Raw genomic sequence first — 14,881 nt, 5'->3', positions numbered from 1 at the left:
CATAATCCTGACCATTTCCCAGCATCAATCAGGATAACTGATCTACCCAATCTGATCAGGCACTATCCATCAAGATATTGAAGCTACGTGATTCACAACCTCACAGTCGCATTGTCAGGGCTGCCAACTCTCACCTATCAAACAAATGGAGATTTCACAGGGACAGGGCAAACAGCGAACTTACTTGTGTGTGTTGCATGAATCTTCATGGACAAACTTAGGGTCTGAACCAGGGAGAATCTCTTTTAAATAATTCCACCGTGGCATGGACAAAATATAAAAGTTTTCAGAAAGCCACCAAGCAATATTCAGCGGTTGAATTTGATGTTATGATAGAATATATCCCATAAGCAGGACAGCACTCACGAACTGACACATACATTGTATTCAAACAACTCACACTGCAATTTTGCTGCAGTAAAAGCAGAAAGATTTTCACACTCTGTCTTCACAAGGATGGTAGCCTTAAAGCTGAAATAACAAGGACTGGTGCAGAAAGTGGGGCAAGCGGTTAATAGCCAGGAGTACTATCAATTACCCAGGCACTGTTGACTCACACAGGTAGCGATGCAACAGAGATGCTGTATAACTCGACACACTTGGGCCACATGGGTGCCATATCTGTGACAGGTTGATAGGTACACGTACTTGTTGTAGATGCCGAAATCTGCCAAGCCTAGCGGCGAAACAGCTTTTTCATCTTCAAGGCTTTCTGCATCATGGGAGCCTTTGGAGCCTTTCCTGCAAATGAGGTACATGTATAAAGGACATAGTTTCAGTCAAATCCTACATGGCTGGAAATGCATTATTGCCCCTTTACATTATAAAATAGTCAACACGTGACCTGAAAAGATGTAAAAGAATAAAAGTAATATTAACACTGCAATAACTATGTCAATATTTAAAACTACATATTCTTATTTTTTCCCTTTTTGTTCAATTCTCACTGATCCATGAGTAATATTCTCATCCCTTTTCAAACTTTCTTCCATTACTTTTAGATTTCAGACAGAGCTAGCATTTCTCACCTCCATAGAATTTTGAAGAAAAGTTTTTCATGTAATTTTCCTGTTACACTATATCAAAAGCTGATGGCAGAATATTAAGCACTGTCAGTAGTAGTTACAAAAAGCCATATAAAGTTAGGAAAATAATTTTGGGGGGTTTGGGCAAATATGAATTTACCAGATGCTAAGTTTGAAATTGATAAACAACTGCCCTACTTCATTACACAGAAAAATTTAGAATCATCTTTATGTGTATTTTTCTTCCTTTCATGAGCTCCGACTTTATACCGGTAACATGATGACGCACCACATATATTGATCACTGTACATGAAGAGTTTGTTCGCGAAAACCAATAAGTCCATTTTTGAAGATTTTGAAGTACGATCTCTGTCATAAAGTACAAAATAATGCCTTTTAAATGATAAATTGGTCATTACATATAAAGGTACATTCTTGAAGTTATGGTCAAAAGAAGCAAAAATTTTCTTATTATTCTCTTTATTTTTCTTGACCTTTAATCGCAAATATCTCCATTTGGCAAATATGGACTTATCGGTTTTTGCGAACAAACTCTTCACATGTACAAGAGAGTAGATATCTATTTAAAGCACATGTGCGTCTGTGTGTTTATGCGCATGGATTCCTCCATGCGAGAGTGCTTACACGGATTTGATTCTATTGATTCACTGTTTGTACTTGGTTTATGAATACAGCATTTAAAAATACATAAAGTACAGCAGGTTGTACATTAAGAAACGATAAATTATGCTAACAATGTTTTTTCATATGAAGAAAACATGCAAAATACCCTGATGGCATTCCATGTACATGTAAAAAACTTTAAATCTACAAATTGTGTAGGTCCTAAATGTAACTTCCATTTGCCAACATGTACAGATGCAAACCAAAAAAATCAATGCAAACAAAATGAACACGTATGGATTTTGAGCACTCACCTCTTGGAGCAGACATCCTTCCACTACCACCACCACTACCCGGGCTGTTGCCATAGCTACCGCTTCCACCTCCACCTCCTCCTCCTCCTCCTCCACTCCCACTTCCGCTGCTGCTGCGGACCGAGCTGCTGGTGCTGGCAGAGAGGCTGTGACTGCTGGGGCGGTCACCGACGTGTTTGGATGGCACGTAGGACTTGTGTGTGTTGCTGGGCGGAGCGCTGTTGATACGCCCCGTCCCGTGGCGCACCTGTTGTCGCATCACGTTTCGAGGCGGTTTGGCAGGTCCATTGACAAATGCCATCTTTGTCAACCGCCCTGCAAGTGTACCAGGGAAGGGGAAAAATACAGAATAAGAATAAAACACCTTTCATACTGTACATGCTATTTAATGGTATTGACAAGAGGAAATACATTCCAAGCCGCATCACATACACAAAAATAAAGAAGTTGTGAGAAGACACTAGATGAGAATGTTCTTACAACTGTACTGACAATTGAATGATTAGATGATCATAATATCAACTCTTACTGCAGTTTTTATACACCAGTGCAAAAAGATGCCCACAAACCACTGAATATAATCTTATGATAAAATGAAGTGATAGGTATTTTTACATTACAGTGGCATTAACATTAAACCTTGACTCATGTATGAATTCACCTATTTTGAATAATATGTTGTAAAAGATCATAAATTAGCAAAACTGCACTTTCTACCTTCATGATAATTTCTGAATAGAGTTCATCATGTGCAGTATCCTTGTTAGACAGCATCAAAAGCTGATGCATTACATGAAATGCAGTCCAATATTTCTTGTGTTCCAGCATGATGATGAAATGTCAAATTTAAATCCAGGACAATTTCCTCTTTCAGCCATTCAGTAATTATTAACTCTATGAGAATCATACTTTTCTCTCGCACAAAGTTGAAAGAAAATGTTATTTACAATCTTTAAGTTCTCCTGTCAAAAAACAAGAACAAAAACAAAAACAGATAATTTGTATAGCTGACATTCAATTTGTGCTTTTTTTTATGGTTTCATTTACAGCACCTTTAACACATAAGAAGAGGAACACAGAATGAACATAATTTTTCACATAAAAGCTTATCAAATATCATGTGACGTTAACAGACATCAAATAATGAAACGTACACATATCACAAACAAGTTTTAGTTCACAGACTAATTATATACCATAAAATTGATCTTTAACTCTTTATGTGCCACTGTGGAAACCCCCTGTGTGCCACATTATTCTGAGACACCAACAATGTCATGCTTTGAGAAAATACTCTGTATTTCAAATCTATGTTACTTCTATAGATTTTTGTTCAGCTGGACATATAGCGAGTAAAATTGTAGAGAAAATGCCCAGCTTTGCTATGATGTAACGTGATGACAAATATATGATTGTTTTTCTTTCTACTGACTCGCATAGCTAAATTACTGTTAAGGCATGACTATTGCACACAAAACAGTGACAGAAACTTTACACCTAAATCCAGAGGGGAACACCGCTTGTTAGTCAATCACTACATGAAATGCAAGCTATATGTGATAGGAACGAAAGCGCAACAACGCTTTCATTGTACTGCGCCATTTGGCGATTTATCGATCGGTTTGGGCGGGATTGTGCGTTTGAGCAGAATATGCGAAGTTGGCATGCCGTCGACGGAGTCGGACGTGCAAACGTGGCACATACAGAGTTAACTACAAATGTATCTTCGTAAATTTTGGGCCTACTGCTCAGAAGCAAATATATCAAAAATGCCATGTACTTTACCTGGGTCTTTCTTCGCCATGGCAGCACTGATATTTGCTGTGACATTTTTCAGCCGCTCCTCTCTCTCATCCATCTTTCTCTGAAATCAAAATGCGATGAAGATACAAGTATTCATTATCAAACTAGAAATAATATGTGATCAATTCAGCCCACCTGTTTGGAGCCAGATTTTGTTTGATAAAGCAGCAATCTAGTATACTATAGCAAAATTGTGGGACAGGAGGGCACATCATGAAGAGTAAGTCTCTCTTAGAGGTCTCTTTTGATCTTTAAAAAATTCTTTACACACTTGTCACTTTCAACTCCCAAAACTTTTGAAAGGATAATGCTACTGCTTTGAAAGTTAGCATTAATCATGGACAGAATGTGTTAATAGAGCATGGTAAATTTCAGCCTAATCTGATAATCCCTTCATCGTTGTTGCTTTGGTGGTTTATATCCTGTTTTGGTTCCATTCATTGCATAGTTAGCACAACCTGGTAAAGATTATTAACGCTTGAACAAATCCTGTACTTCAGAGCCTGTTTTCTCACCTCACACTTTTTCCAGAGTGTGTGATTTCTTTCCAGTATTTAGATAGGTTTGGAGAGTCCATTTGAATTGGGTTATAAAATACATAATTTCTGAGCTTATAGAATCTGCTCTTTCAGAGTCTGCCCATAACTAAAAATCTATGTTGGCGACTTTTTGTTTTGTGATGCAGGGTCACATACAAACCTATTTACATGTAACAATAAAAATATATGCTTTCCCTATCAACTGACAGTTCTTTTCTACAACATCTGTGCAGAGAGGTGATTTAAAAGCATGACAGAGGATGTGCCACACAGAAAAACAATATTCTGCAAAGGATTACGAATAACAGGCCAGTGATGATAGGAAAAGATACTAGTTTGTGACCTCCAACTCTTCTTACCAGGTATAGTTCCCTCCATGATTCCATGTCTGTTGGTCGGTGACCCTTGAAATCTCGGTCTGCATGTGCTCTCCACAGCGGGTCAGTGTCTTCTATCAAGTACTGGAGAGTTAAAGGGTACAATCATGTTAAAACACATCACTACACTGGACTATGGATAAATGGTAGGGGCAGAAGGCATGCATTGATACGTGTATTAAAGACGGGTCCAGATTTTTCTCACTTCCTATTTTACACTGCTTTACATATGAATAGAAAACAAAAGGTCAAAAAACAGTAAAATACATAATAAATTCACAAAACAATAAATGAAATTGAACTTGATTATGCTATTTTTCTTGCAAGAAAATTGTTTGACGTGTCTTGAGGAATTCTGACACAAAAATTTAGCAATCCTTCAGTCTTTTCAACAGAGTTACAGGCGACAATATGATTTCATGCATAACTTTGCATATAAGTCAATTTACTAAATATAGAAAATCAATATTTTTCTATTGTATGACCATATAATCTTGTAGTTGACATTCGGCTCTATGTTTGGGGAAAATTTTGCATTGATCGCCCCATCGGCAGCCAAGATCTGAAGGGGGGGGGGGGGGGGGGGTCCCAGTAAAAACTTGGTCTCAAATACTAGTAGCCCAGTTAGAATAGGGTTAAAGCAAAGATCCTTCCTGATTCCATATTTGTTTCTTACGTATAAATGAATATGAATGTAAACACACTTTAAAAACTGGACCATAATTCACTGTATTACTAAATAGATACAATTTGCAAAAGCTTTCTGACTGTCAAGTAAGCACAAAGTAACAGCTGATAGAACAGGATGTAATGTAGCCAGACATCCATCAACTCACCGGGTTGAAGTCTTCAAGTCGTAACAGCTGCTGCGGAGTACACTTTTCTAGAATAGGTTTGATGATGTCATATGGTACTCCAATCTCATCGAGGGCTACAAAGGATAGCAAAAAAAAAAAATAATAATAATGAAATAAATAAATAAATAAACAAATGATGACTCTTATTCAAATGTACTGTATACCATGCTGCAGTGGACCCTTCATTTCTAAAAAAAAAAAAAAAAAAAAGCAAAACAAAAACACAGAGTACATGAAAATACTGTTGTACATTGTACACAGACTATAGATCACTTCTTTCAACAGCATATAGAATCATTGTAGAATAAAAGAAACGAAGAAAAACAATGAATCTAGAAAAAAGTAGTCTATACATGAATGATCTTTACATGAATGAGTCATCTAATTACTAAAGAGAAAATACAAAGAGACAAAATTTCCCTACAATTGACTATGCAACCAGTACAAATGCATTGTCAATTGCTGTGGTATTCTGACTGAAATATTCTTCTTCTCTCATATTGCACAATTATGTACTACATATTAAAGGTCCTGTTTACCTTTGGGAGCAGTGATTTAAAAAATGTTCAAGATATCACATTTGATACACATGTGTAGGTCTTTTGTATCACAAAACATCCTACCATATAAAATTTTTGCAAGCAAGCCTAAAATATAAGGAGATATGAGTGTTTTTCTCAATAAATCGTAACTCCAAGACGGTTTAGTCTGGCAACATTTTTATCTATTTATAACTATTGTTCACATTTTGTGTATTTAACACAAACATCAATTATATGGATTCAAATTTTTACAGTGGTTGTTTCTATCCCTAACTCACATTTTATAACTATTTCAAAGCATTATTGCTGGGTTTTTGTTTCATCTGCAAATGGTAAATTATGCCTTTAAGTCAAGACTACAAACTCTTTTTCATAATTGTTTCTTACAACTTCTACACATACATTGTAAGTACTATAATATTCAATGGAAAAAATACAAATCATTCAACACAGTTGGCTTACCATCAATATTGTCCAGCAAAATCCTCATGCAGCTTTCAAACAAGGTAGGCACATCTATGTGTAGAGAAAATGGGAGACAGTCTTACATTGTATCTGTATTGATTATGAAAAAAAAGTTATGTGAGTATACTGCCCTACTTTGGTAAAAGGAAGCAAGTGACAAAAGTGACATTTCTCGTAAAAGAGCAATGTGTCTGTCATTTACATTGACGTCAATGGACTACACTGCATCATGATGTCTTATCTAACATATCTCTTTAATAGTAGGATGAGTGTTTCTGCATGAAACTTGCCCTGGAAGAAGAGCTCATTATGTGAATTATGCAAACATCAATAACTCAGATTTGGATGGTATGTCACTTGTTTCCTTTTGCCAAAGTAGGGCAGCATAGACATCTGCTCAACACCCAGCCCCTTCTGTTGCTTTGCTACATGTAAATCACAGTTTTTCATTCCCTGCCAGTTGAGAAATTTGGCATCTCTGCAAGCAGCAGCTGTGGGCAACATTCAAGAAACTACCATACTACAACTAGCGGACTACTAATATTTTCCGCAGAAGTCAATAGGACAATTTTATAGTCACACTGACTGATGCCCACAGACAGAAGGGTTTCTCTTGGCCTACAGTACTGCTGTATACATATTATGTATGCTCAGAAAGACCTTCACTCCACTTATGATTTGGCTTTGATAGAGAATAAAGCCAACAAACAGAACAATGAGAACAGTGAATGCTGAATTGACCTACAATGTATGAAAAAGAAACAGAAGATATAGGCAAAAATAAATATGTGCTTTGATGACAGTTTTGCAAAGCACTATTGGTCACAGTCACATACATGTATGCAATTGAGATTGGGTGATGTCATCACCACAGAAGTTTCCTAATGGTTGGTACAGTTGCATGTACAATGTACATTACATGTAGAATGCTGAATTATTTTTGTCATAATTATATAAAACAGCATTATTACTAGGGACTTACATCTCCATGTTGATCTTGCTTTCCCTGAGAAGACCTTTGTTCTGGCATGCTTTGACCCGATGTAGGATCCCTCATCACTTGGTCCCAACACTGGGGAGACAAAATAAAAGAGATTACCAAAATCATTGTCACTGAGGAATACAAAAAAAAAATAACAACAACAGCAACAATTAAAACAAACTCACAAGTGCATAACTTAGCCACTTTTCGTTATGTCTGTTTTCTCCTGAACCAAAGTCTGTGGCTTGATCAGAACTATAAATCACTCCTAACTTCACTGGGTGGATGTAGCTTTTTGTTTTAAAATGCCATTGTGATATTTGTGCAGAGGTGGGGGACATTTACATTGCATTCTATGCCCCTTTTGTCCATGAGTACTGTTCAGTTTAATCTCAGGAATGATTGAATTACATGATGATCTATCAAAATAGACATCTTTGCAAATCAGTAACTAGAATCTAATTCAATTCCTTCAAAGCTTCCATGGATTTGATTTTCTTTTTACAATCCTTTTTTTTTTCAAAGAGAATTCACAAAATGCACATGAAATACCAGTGCCATCTCAAATTCACAAGAGAGCACATAATTATCTCTGATACTAAGACAACAAGCAATACAGTGTCAAACAAAAAGTGCTTCTAAATGAGTCCTTGTAATAAGAAAACTTTATCCCCACCTAATAAAAACAAACCAACAAACGATAATGTTAACATGAGGAAATGAACAAACAAGGACATTACATTTACCTTTCTTTTTAGGGGAAAGCTCCGGTAGGCGTAGAGGTTTGTAGTCAGCTGAAATCTCAGGTAGGTTAAAAGTTATACCCTGATGCAAATCTTCTTCTCTCTGTGAAATGTTATGGAAGAATGATACAAGATGTACACCAACACCTAAAATTGTGCACTGATTAGCTTTAACGCAACTGATTGACAAATTGCCCTACATCGACGTTGATGTAGGGCAATTTGTCAATCAGTTGCAATGAAAACATTTCAATGGAAGAATTTCATGAATTTGAATGATTACCTTTAGTCGGCATACTAACTTTCTTTAGAAAAGAATGGACAGAAGCTCTATCACAAATCATAGAAGCAGCAGCAGCAGTAGCAGTACTTGTAGTAGTAATAATAATAATCACCATTCATGATAGTTACTATAATAATAATTATTATTATTATTCATATACGAATTTGTTTCACAATACTCTGCAGAAAGAACTGGCAGGAAAGTCAATTGTAACAAAAGTTATCAGAGTCATTTCTTGAACTGTGTTGTAAGAAATAGTGCGGCATGAATGCTTGAAAGCAGCTGATTAAAAAAGCAAGGTGCATACTATGAGAATCAGATCGATTGGAAAGTGGTGTTGTTTGTTTTTGAAGACATCCTGGATAGGAACAAGAACAAGAGAAAAACTAGATATATCGCTACGGCGACTGATATGCCTCCGCCATAATGCATGGTTCTCCTAATAGGTCTATAGTACAATGTCTTGACAATGTGTGATGACAGTTTCACACAATTGGCAGAATATTAAAATGACAGGTTTGCCACAAATGTGCTGAATGTTCACTTTCCTAGAACTAGGTTCAATTGGATGAATGATTAAAATGTCAGAGTGCAGGTATTTGGGGAACTGATGATTTTTACTTGACTTTTGACCCTTTTATAAGTTTATGCATCGAGTAATTTTCAAGGTGTTGAGAAAAAGTATAATTTCAGTATCAAATGGGAAAATAGCATTAGCTAAACCTGGCCTTTCACCTTTGACCTCACAATTCCAAAGAGAATCACTGTTAGGTTGAACATGCATAAATATGTAAGTTCCATGATGATACCTTGAGTTACTTTTGAGATATGGAGGAAAAAGTGCAATTCAGCACTTTCACTTGACCTTTGACCTTTTGGCAAGAAACTTCCCACAGAATACATATTGGGTAATACATGCAAACATCAAGTTAAAAAAAAAACCCAAAATCCTTCAGGCATTGCATAAATATAAGGAAAGTGGTGATATTTTGAGGAGTTGACCTTGACCTTTGACCCCCTGACCTTTGAACCATGACCCCCAACTTCCCTAGATAATCACTGCCCACTGGAACAAGCATATATACTAAGTTCCATGAAGATACCTTGAACCATTTGCGAGATATGGAGAAAAACATGAATTTTCAACCTTTTTTTTCACAAAATAACCTGTGACCTTTGACCTTTGACCTTTGACCCCGTGACCCTAAAATTCAAATAAAGTATCATCCCCCCAGGATATACCCTCATACCAAGTTTGATGTAAAACCACCACAAGGTTCTTGAGATATCGACAAAAACAAAACGGGACGGACGCACGGACGCACGGACGGACCACCCGAAAACATAATGCCTCCGGCCACTTCGTTGGCGGAGGCATAATTATTGGAAAACAATGTTTGCCCTTTTTTTTCACTACACTCACTGTTTTAGTCCTCTGTGTACTCATCTCCTGGGGTAGTCCCTGGCTCTCCTTTTTGACTTTTTCTCGAGGAGTAACCTTCCCTTTATCCTTTCCTGATGCCTTAGACTTGCTGCCACTAGATGGCTCTCGCACACCAGACTTGCTGGATGACTGCACACTCTTCAATGACTTTGACCCAACTGATGTCATCAACTTTGACGACGAAGACGAGGATGTTGCTTGCTTTGAGGATGATTTGTTTGATGTTGGCACTTTGGCTGTTGCCACCTTCTTCGTGGATGCCGCTGCTGACGCTCCATTATTCAATCTTTTCACTTTTTTCGGCTTTCCGCTGGGAATAGGACCCATCAGGCAGTCTGCAAAAGACATGCCAGTGTTGCTGAAGTTTTTTTCATCATCACCACTGTTCCCACCACCACTCGAAAGTCTTCTCCTCATTTTTTCACCATCATTCGCACTGGATTCGCTATGTTTCACATCTCCCTGAATTGCACTTGATTTATTAGCTTTCACAGAAGGCGATGATGATGATGATGATGACAACGACGACGACACTGATGATGAAGGCTTAGGTCTACTTTCTGTTTTGATGCTGCTCTTGCCCGGACTTTTGCTCAACAATTTATCTTTAGTCCTGTGTGTTTCAGATTTTGTCTCTTTTCCAGTATTTGTGGATTCAGTTTTCAGCTTATCATTCACTGACAACAATGAAGGCTTCTTTGATGGCGCTTTGACTGCAGTACTTTTTGACTTGGAAGTATTTTGACTTGACGGAGGCTTGCCATCAACACTGACAGAAGGGCCAGACCTTTTTGCATTTCCATTCATCTCAACAATACCTTCACTTCTTCCTTCAGGTCTTTTCGCATCGCCTGCAGCATTTGCCTTCTTCTGCTTGGTCTGATCTACATTTGTCAATTTACTTCCATGTGCAGAATTCTTTGCAGGGGAATGAGAAAGCTGTTGGTCTTTTCTGCTGGGGGAAGACCGATCTTTATCTGCATTGGAACTTCTAACTTTGTTCAAACTAGTGCTTTTGGCAGATGGAGCCTGGGGTTGGCTTCCAAGCTTATGGGGGTTTTGGAAGAGGTCTTGCGCCGGCACACTGTCTCCCAGAGCGGATTTTTTCAATTTCTTTGGACCAGCCAAGTTCTTGGAAGTAAAGTTCTCTTCAACTCGCTTCTTTTTTGCTGTGTTTACACTGGAATGCGAGGAGGAGAGGTGCTGTCTGTGGGGTGGTGAATGCTCATGCGGTCTCTTCTGCGACGTCCTCTCCCGATCAGAATCGCGATACTTGTGATGATTACCTGAGTCCTTGAATGAAGATCTTTCGGTTTTGCGAGGGTACTTGGGCTCCTGGACGGGAGCAGGCGGAGGACTGTCACATCGAGGACTTTCCCCGCCAGAGGACGAAGGGGCGTCTCTGTCATCCTCTGACTGAGAGGCACTATTGTCACTGCCAGTGTAGCTTTCACCATCCCCCTCCTCTTCCTCCTCATCCATCGATTCACCCGCATCTTCATCTCCTTGGTCCTCCTCCTCTTCCTCTGCTCCTTCCTCCTCCTCCGCTACCTCCTCCTCCTCTTCTCCTCTTCCTTCCTCCTCATCCTCGTCTCTCACATCTTCAGCAGCCGGAGAATGCTCGGCTTCAGCATCCATTTGCCTCTCGGCCTCCATGGCTTTGCGCACCTGAAAGCAGAGGTAAAGACAATCTTCAAGAAATATTGTGTTTGCACGGAACTACAGGAGTTTGCAAGAATCTAACAGAAGTACTTTGATTGGCCTTATATGGCAATACATAAACAGGGTACCACATAGCTTTAAACAAATCAAAATTGAAAGAATTTTAGTTGTGAGAACAAAGTGCACATCTTGAGTTCAAGATGAAGTCCCTTGCAACTGAGGTCTAGGTCCTTGCACAGACCATGGAAGTCTGAGCTTCTAGATATCTCTGATGTTTCTATCAGGGATGCGGGCTGGAATGAGAGAAATGGCCTGAAATACACACAGCTGTATGAAACTACCTTGTACAAGAAAAGGCCTGAACTTTGATACAACTAGGGCCAGGAATTTGGGCACTTGCCTGAAAATTAGCATGACCCTAGACTTCTCTTTAATAATAGCCTTTAATTCTTTGGTAACATTTGACCACAGTAATTGAGCTGTATCCAAAGAACAGCTGAACAATTAACTTTAACTTGGATATCTCGGTAGTGAGTTGCCACATTTGTCTCATTTGCAAGTTTTGTCACAATTAGAATGATGGTGTCACTTTGTGGCATGGTGCTCGGTGTAGATGCTGTGAAAAAACAAAATAGAGCATTGTGACACCCTCCAACCCTTGTGACATGGATCATCCTTTTTATATATGCTAAAGTATCAATAAAGTGACTTCTGGTTATAAATTCCATTTATCTGTTTAAGTTTAGACCACTGGTAATCATTGGTTACGGGGTTCACCTACCAGCTCCTTCCATCCGTGAATGAGTCCTTTCACTGCGACTGTGATGTCACCGCCGCACCTGCGCAATTTGTTCACGGCCTTTCCAATCCCTGTCTCCTAAATATAACAAACAAAGCAAATCATAAAAACATTAAAGAAGAATTGATATTCATGTAGTGCTTCTGCACATCATTTCCAAATCAGATAGAGACACATGGCTTCTGATAAGATAAGCCCACACACATATCAATTTCATCACTTGATCATTTGTATTGTACATGTATGCTGCGACTGACATTGTATGGGTCACACAAATTGTATCAGAACCTGCACGAATAATTTCATGAATTCATACATTTTCGTAGCACAATGGAAACCATTTCAGAGAATATTGATGCTGAATATACTGTATTATACATGCCTTACATATTGCATGGTCTCTCTCTTTTTTTTTAAACTTCAGGAATCAGGCACTATTCACAAATTCAAAAACAAAAACTATCATCTCTAATCCCAACATAAATGCTATGTGCACATACTGTACATTTCCCTGTTGAATGTGCATTTTCCTGACCACGAATTTAACCATTCGCAAATTGTCGGGAAGTTAAGATTCACCAAAAGTTAGACTCCCTATTACAAAATACATCCATCGTATGTATACAGTGAATAAATTAAAGCCCAAAATTCAGAATCTATATTTAAAGAAAGGTACCGGGGTACTATCTACAACATTAACTGCTTTTATTTTAAAAATATTGTATGGTTAGACTCCAGTCTCAGTGAAGAGAAAACCCAATGTGGAGAAATACAGAGATAGCTGTACCTGTAATACTTCTACTGTAATTGGTAGTCTGTCCAGGCGCCGCAAGATTTTGAGTATCTGTTTTGAACAGAATGAACAAGAGAAAAATAACAACAAGTAGGCCTAAATTGTGTGCAACTTGTGAGTACAACTGAATGCAATAAATCCAGACAAAAGTCAAGACATGAATGGTTACACGATCAGTGCTGAAACTTAAGAAAATGGCTCAAATATTCACACTTTGCACTTGTAAGTTTTATAAGCCAAATACTGTGTATATTTGAAGTATCTTCCACAACCAACGAAGTAGGCCGAAGTTGTAAAGTTGTATAGAGTAACAATAGAGAATAGATTTTGTACACATTGTACAGTGCAATTAAATAAAGGGCTGATTTCATGGAGCATGCTAATGATTTGCGAAGGAGCGAAAGTTGAAAAAATTGCAAGTCCAACATTTGCATTCTGTAGTCTACAAATGATTGCTCAATGGGCGCGGGGGTTTGAAAGCATCATCAACTGTTCATGCGTGTCATTTTTAGTTCAGCAGTTATTTTTAAAAATTGCGAAATTTCTTGCTAACGTTTTCCTCACACACACACTCTAAAACAATTGATTTGACGCATGTTTGTGAGAAATCCGCACCACATGACGCACAGATGCCACGTTCAAAAAATTTTTATGAGTGAGATTTTCATGACTTGGCGTCTCGCAACGAGTAGCGAGGGAGTGAAGGAACCGAGCTGGCCTGGGGAAGGGTGTGGGAGGCTGGCTGGTGGCCCGCTGTCCTCCTTCCAGGGAAGGGACTTTTTTCAAATTTTAGCCCTCTTAGGCTCTAAATGGTGCGATCTGGTGCATATTTAAGTGACTATTTTCTACTTACTTTGAAAGACAATACAAGGGAAACACCTTCAATTGCAACTATCACTTTTTCTTTCTCCTTTGAGCTTCATGTAGATCTATATGCTCCTAATTTTGACCTCATCATTCATGAATCATAGGCATCAGCCATCAGTGTGGTCCCGATGGCGATATGTGAGAAAAATGGGTGCTATGCATGCGTGAGATTGTGAGACGAACCAAAGCAAAGCAAAGGCTGTTCTATCAAGTCCAAGGGAAGCAAACTTTCAATAGCCTCACTGGTTAGTTAATTAACTGTAGAACTCGAGTAGTAGAGTGGTCTAGACAAAGTAGGCCAAGAGGCAAGAGCCTAGCTAGATAGTAGAAAAAGTGGTAGACGGTCTATTAACTGTGGTACACCCGTACATAGTACACATGCATGGTTACCTGTCGTTCCTCGGGCATAGGATCAGCACATAACTTTTGTCGAAGACTGTGAACAGCTGTAACAACTTCGTCGTGATCTGCCATCTTTCTCTCCAAGCGAATATCAGAAATTTCTGGGCAGAAGTGATCTTGAAGCCAGTATGTACGCAAGGGCTTCAATGGATCCCAGGCAAGACCAAGGAAAAATTGGAAATTTACGTGTTACATTTCTGCTATTCTGTGCAAATTCGCAGCATTCTCCGCGACGTGACCTCTGACCTTGCAGCAGCTGCTGTGCTTGCCAAAATACTAGTAATCGATAGCAATCGTCGTTGAATCGATATACAAGATAGCTACGAGGGCGGTCCCAAAAGTTTGATCTAGACCTATAC

General features: G+C 38.5%; 1 protein-coding gene across 1 annotated transcript; it reads right to left on the bottom strand.

Moving 5' to 3' along the window:
* Positions 1–215: 215 nt before the first annotated feature.
* Positions 216–14,664, bottom strand: LOC139739302 (uncharacterized). Its single transcript, XM_071649917.1, has 12 exons — positions 14,511–14,664; positions 13,248–13,304; positions 12,443–12,538; positions 9,979–11,667; positions 8,276–8,375; positions 7,530–7,619; positions 6,545–6,598; positions 5,520–5,614; positions 4,666–4,767; positions 3,750–3,828; positions 1,965–2,279; positions 216–741 (listed from the first exon to the last, which is right to left on the bottom strand). The coding sequence occupies exons 1-12, from the start codon at positions 14,592–14,594 to the stop codon at positions 677–679; spliced, it is 2,826 nt and encodes a 941-aa protein (XP_071506018.1). The 5' UTR covers positions 14,595–14,664; the 3' UTR covers positions 216–676.
* Positions 14,665–14,881: the final 217 nt, after the last annotated feature.

This window comes from Diadema antillarum, unplaced genomic scaffold (assembly GCF_040938485.1).
Source record: "Diadema antillarum isolate AM-2024a unplaced genomic scaffold, OU_Dant_1.0 seq00000793_RagTag, whole genome shotgun sequence".
Classification (NCBI taxonomy): Eukaryota; Metazoa; Echinodermata; class Echinoidea; order Diadematoida; family Diadematidae; genus Diadema; species Diadema antillarum.
The sequence above is the reverse complement of the archived record's forward strand: the minus strand, read 5'-3'. Positions and strand labels throughout refer to the sequence as shown.